Source organism: Lithobates pipiens, unplaced genomic scaffold, assembly GCF_037356315.1.
Source record: "Lithobates pipiens isolate NorthernLeopardFrog02 unplaced genomic scaffold, aLitPip1_a1.2 Scaffold_28, whole genome shotgun sequence".
Lineage (NCBI taxonomy): Eukaryota > Metazoa > Chordata > Amphibia > Anura > Ranidae > Lithobates > Lithobates pipiens.
Window position 1 is genome coordinate 21470734 of NW_027507789.1, and position 6000 is coordinate 21476733.

Genomic DNA, 6000 nt, shown 5'->3' on the forward strand with positions numbered 1-6000 from the left:
GCTGTACCCAAATAAAATTGATGTTCTTTTTTTTTTTAAGTAAGAGGAGAAATCTTCCAATGGGGACGCTAATTCTGGTGACCGAGAGGGGTCCCCAAGGAATTTCCTTAATTTGCAGGGATTTCCTCTCTCACTTCCTGTGTGGCTATGGGACAGGAAGTGAAGGGAAATCTCCCCAAGGAGACACAGATAGTGAGAAGAAAAAAAAAATTATCTGACGGTTATAACTCTCCCTTTTCAGAATGGGGGGGGGGGGGGGGAGTTTTTTTTCTATAGTTCTATTTAATTTACAAATCTTTCAATATTTCTTTTAGATGAAAACGTGCTTGAATGCTAATCATGAAAGGAAGTCTGCAGGGCCGCTCACCACAGTGCAGTTCCATCCCTCTGCACAAGTTATTATGACAGCCGGCTTTGACCGTTCCGTGTCACTGTTTCAGGTAAGCTGCATGCGCTTGTAGTGTAATAACCTGCCAGTTTAATAATCCGCAGTCCGAATTCCTGGCATATATTCATCTTTATATGTGCATGGCACTAAGACTGGCTGTTCTAGTCAATTCCCCTTTAAAAGCTGAATTCCAGGCACAGATGGAACACCTAATGTAGGAGTTGTTTTATTAACCTAAAGCTACCGTATATACTCGAGTATAGGTCGATCCGAATATAAGCCGAGGCCCCTAATTTACCACAAAAAACTGGGAAAACTTATTGACTCGTGTATAAGCCGAGGGTGAGACATGCAGCAGCTACTGTTACATCCCTGTGTCCCGTCCATCCCTGTGTCCATGCCTGTGTCCCGTCCATGCCTGTGTCCCGTCCATGCGTCCATGCCTGTGTCCCGTCCATGCCTGTGTCCTGTCCATGCGTCCATGCCTGTGTCCCGTCCATGCGTCCATGCCTGTGTCCCGTCCATGCCTGTGTCCCGTCCATGCCTGTGTCCATCGCAGCCTACCAGTCTCTTTGCCTTCTGCAGCCTCTGTGTGCCATGCCGCGCCGCACCTCTCCTCCTCGTCTGACAGACGGCGGCCATTCCACTGTTCAAAAGCCGCGCCTCTCTGTCTGTGATAGGCGGAACACTCAATTTCCCAGCAGTCAGTGTTCCGCCTATCACGGACATCCTCTCATCCTCGTCCATAGTATGAGAATGAGCGGATGTCCGTGATAGGCGGAACACTGACTGCTGGGAAATTGAGTGTTCCGCCTATCACAGACAGGGAGGCGCGGCTTTTGAATAGTGGAATGGTCGCCGATCTGCGTGACTCGAGTATAAGCCGAGGGGGGCACTTTCAGCCTAAAAAAAGGGGCTGAAAATCTCGGCTTATACTCGAGTATATACGGTATGTATTTCCATATATATATATATATATATCCAGTCCTGAGGTTTACACACTCCTACCACACAGCACAGCCAGCTTAGTTACCTGACTGGACTCTGCTGCAATTAATCCACACAAGCCAGGTCTCCTTCCTGCTAACACTCTGTGATTGGACCGCAAGGGAGCAGCAAGAAGCTGATGGCAAACTTTCAAGAGATTGAGCGAGAGAGCTGCATGATATCATAAGCCTAGGCTAATGACCATACAAACAGGAAGTGGGCTGTATAAGGTATTTACTGGCAGAAAAAAAAAAAAATGTTTTACTATCCAAAGTTAAAACAACAAGGGCATAAGATTTAATAGATGGAAAGATGAAAAAATGACTGAAGGTCCACTTTAACCACTTAAATACAGGGCATTTTCACCCCCTTTCCTGCCCAAGCCAATTTTCAGTTTTCAGCGCTGTCCCACAGTGGTCATGCGACGCTGTACCCAAATTACATTTTTATCATTTTTTTTCCCCCCCACAAACAGAGCTTTTGAAAAATGAAAAAAAAAAAGATGAAAAAATGACTGAAGTTCCACTGTAAAGGCTCGTACACACGATCAAACTTTTTGACAACAAACATGCAAATTAGCTGTTTTGGAGCAACATCTGACCGTGTGTACGCTCCATCGGACAAACTTTTTCGGTTTTCATCTGACTTTTGTTGGCTGTGCGAACAGACAAACTTTTTGACAACATAAGTCCGTTGGAGCAAAGTCTGATCGTGTGTACGCAAAACCATCGGACTTTTGTACAAGGTACAAACACGCATGCTCAGAACCAATGCAAAAGATCAGACGACAATACAGAAGTTGACCAAAGGTGGCGCTGGAGTAATTGAACGTCCTCATTTGAAGTGTCGTCAGTACGTTGAAACGTCACTACGTTCATGTTTGTTGCCTAAAAAGTCCGATCGTGTGTATGCAATACAAACTGACGGCCAACGCCCTTTGTGCAAAAGTCCACGGGAAAGTTTGTACAAAGTCCGATCGTGTGTATGAGGCTTTAGTCAGCAGCTAAAAAAAACTGTAACTGCTTACTTTTTATAAACACACTCGCCTGTTGCAGTATCCAGCAGTGTGCTCACCTTACCCGTGCCTTCCCTCGATCATTTGTCCCCCCAACTGTGGGCACCCACCTGTGACCGCTTGCAGCTTCAGAGCCAGGTGCCCGCTACACATGGGTGAGCCGCGCTGTGCATTGTGAGTGGTCCCGCAGTCTTCTGGGACCTGTGATGTGTCCCAGAGCGTTTCAGGGAGGGAGGGGGAGAGGAGAACTTGTGCTGCGATTGCAGTGGAAAGTACCCCCCCCCCCCCCCCCCAAAAAAAAAACAATTTCCTGAAGAGAAAGTGGGCAGGGGGCATTAATGCAGAACTTCCCGTTTTTGGTGAAGCTCTGCTTTAAATGCATTGGGGTGCCAGTAACAGGTACCATCAAGCTAATTATTGCGATAGCGCAAGTCTGCTTGTAAATGATCACCCTATCACATTTGTGTATACTGTTGTTCCAGGTTGATGGCAAATTAAACCCCAAGATTCAAAGCATCCATTTGGAAAAATTTCCAGTTTATAAGGCTCGGTTCAGTGCTGATGGGGAACAAGTAATCGCCACAGGATTGCGACAGAAAATGTTTTACGTGTACGACATGATGGGAGGCAGTATTATACCTGTTCCCAGAATAAGAGGTAAGTGTGGCTCTTTACTGAACGCAAAAAATAAAGGCAAAAAAATTAAAAATTTTAAATCGTAAATAAAAATGTATTACAGGGTACATCTGTGACATTCAGTTTGGACTACACTCTATATGGAACCCTTCCACCCCCACCCCCCCCCCCCCCCCCCCCGGTGGTATTCCTGAGTCTGGCTCGGGGTGAAAATTTTGTACCATTAGCGGTAACCCCCGAGCCGGGACTCGGGACCGCATCGCTGAATCCAGGAAGAGGTTACTTACCTTGTCCCCCTGGATCGAGCGAGCCGTCCTCCGCTCGATCTATCACATCGCCGGGCTCCGTTCCCTGCGAGCGTTGCGACGCACGGGGACGGAGAACGGCGCCAAATTCAAAAGTAAAACGCTACACATTACATACTGTATAATGTAATCTTACAGATTACATTGATGTATGCAATTATTTCATATCCCCTTTGTCCCTAGTGGTCTGTCCAGTGTCCTGCATGCAGTTTTATATTATAAAAACTGTTCTTTATGCCTGGAAACTGGAGAGTGTCCATAGCAACCAAACTGTCCCTTTACATTATAAATGATTTTAGACCAGCTAGAAAACAGCGATAATAAAATTGTAATCACTCGCAGAATTGAGCGATAGTGATTTGTGGGGAGATCTGTCTATCAAATACTGAAAAGTAATGACAGTGACAATTCTGCAACTGAGCAAATTTCAGTGTTTTTGATTTGATTACATTATTGAATAATTTTTATTGTTATATTATTTGGTATAATTATTTATAGTTATTTATTATCTTATAATTTATGATTTAATTTTTCAAACTTTATCATACCCGGTATGTCTGCTTAGACTCTGGTTTGTACAGATTTAAGTGAGTTATTCCTAAGAATTGCAGGCCTACAATATAAAACGCCAAATTTCCATGCCAAATAATTGTAACGCTTTCAGCACCTAAAATCTGAAATAATCATACCGCCAGGGAGGTTAATTGGTAATCCCAACACTGTGTGCAGACTTGGTATTTCTCTGTTTAACTGACTAAACCCTAAACTTTTATTAGCATTATAGCTGCTGACATCAGCTCTTGCTTTGTATGCCGCTTCTTCATCCTAGAAAAGTTCTTAATTGCTCACTAAACAAACTTTCCTGCTGTACAGTGGCTCCATGCCTACGCGGAGTCCTCTGGAGCCACCCTTGCCTGCGTGCTTCTGAACGGCACTGGAGATGGGGACCTGCATTGTGAGTGTCAGTACAAATATCCTCTGAAACCTGGATGTCAAGCGATTCCTCTTGCCCTCATGACACAACACTGCACCCAAATGAAATTTTATCATTTTTTTCCCCCACAAATAGAGCTTTCTTTTGGTGGTATTTGATCACCTCTGCGTTTTTTTTTTTTTTGTTAAACCAATTTAAAAAAGACCAAATTAAAAAAAATAAAATAAAATACAAAACTGTTTTATATTTTGTTTAATAAATTTTACAAATGGGTAATTTTTCTCCTTCATTGATGTACGCTGATGAGGCTACGCAGATGGGCACTGATAGGCTGCACTGATGAGGCAGCACTGATAGGTGGCATTTGGTGGCACTGATGGGCGGCACTGAGGGGGATTGATAGGTGACACTGGGGTGGCAGTGATGGGCCACTGCTAGGTGACACTGATGAGGTACTGATTGGCACCATGGGTGGGCATTGATAGATGGCACTCGTGGGCATTGATAGGTGGCACTGATTGCTGGCACTTATGTACTGGTGGGCACTGATTCATGGCACTGGCAGGCGGTACCGGTGGGCACATATATGAGGTAGCTTCGCCTCTTCCTCTTCAGGACCGATGTCCCTTACACAGGAGCTGGTGATCGGATTTTTTTTTCTCCTCGGAGAAAGGAAAAAAAAATACAATTACCGATTTTTATTCTGTTATTTATCTATTTATTTTTTTCTGTTTACAACACGTGATCAGCTGTTGTTGGCTGACAGCTGATCACGTAGTAACAGGTCGGATCGACACCCTTACACCGATCTGTGATCAGCCAAGTCTCATTGACGGCCTCCCGGCAAAGCAAATCTGTACGAATTGTAAAACATGCTATACTTGCTCTGTGTAAGGGTTTTGCACAGAACAGCCCAGACCCTCCTCTTCTGGGGTCCCTTGCTGACATTCCTGGCCCCTCCCTCTTACCGAATGCTCCCACAGCAACCAGCTTTCTATGGGGGCACCCGAGTGGAGCCGCTGCTCTTTGTGTCCATTCAGACACAGAGCCGTGACTTGGGTCTTGCACCCCCAGCTCTCCTCATTTGCTCACTGTCTCTGACAGCAGCACGAGCCCAAAGACGCCGCTGCTGTATCTCCGCCAATCGGAAGGGAGAGTCCCGGACAGCCGAGGCTGCTCGTGCACATCGCTGGATCGAGATGGGGCACAGGTAAGTATTAGAGGGGCTGAGGTGGGCTTCTGCACACTGAAGTTGTTTTTATCTTAAGCACTTCTGACCGCCCCCACTTACGTATACTGTAAATCCAGGAAGTGAACTGGCAGCAGCTTCAGCTGCCCAGTTAAAATGTCTGCAGCCAGACTCAGTCGATGGAGATTTCTGCAGCAAATTTGGCAACTACAGAATCGCAGTATATAAAATAGGCAAAGTGTTTGGAGGGAAGCTTCAGAATGGCAAAGATGTTTTTATTACAAATTGTGAGCGGACTGCAGTTCCTCTTTAAGTTCCACAGTGAGTATAACAAGCATGCTATTCTGCATATACAGACAGATTTTACTGTTGTGGGTTTAGTTACCCTTTAATGGGTGGGTTTCAGTCTGGAGGAGTGGGCGTTCCTAGGCACCCTAGGTATTGCCATTATGGAAATCCTCTATTATTAAAAGAACTGAAATCCAATAAATGAAAGTGGCGGGCCAGCAACAGTCAGGCTGGGGTGGAAATGGTTCGATTATGCTG

The 6000-nt window shown here is 45.2% G+C and overlaps 1 protein-coding gene across 2 annotated transcripts in view; it reads left to right on the forward strand.

Moving 5' to 3' along the window:
- UTP18 (UTP18 small subunit processome component) overlaps positions 1–6000 on the forward strand; it is a 39143-nt gene that overhangs the window by 15088 nt on the left and 18055 nt on the right. For both annotated transcript variants that reach the window (XM_077458899.1, XM_077458898.1), the window contains exons 7-8: positions 315–440; positions 2873–3047. In XM_077458899.1, coding sequence (XP_077315025.1) covers positions 315–440; positions 2873–3047 — 301 coding nt within the window. The remainder of the gene's footprint in view (positions 1–314; positions 441–2872; positions 3048–6000) is intronic.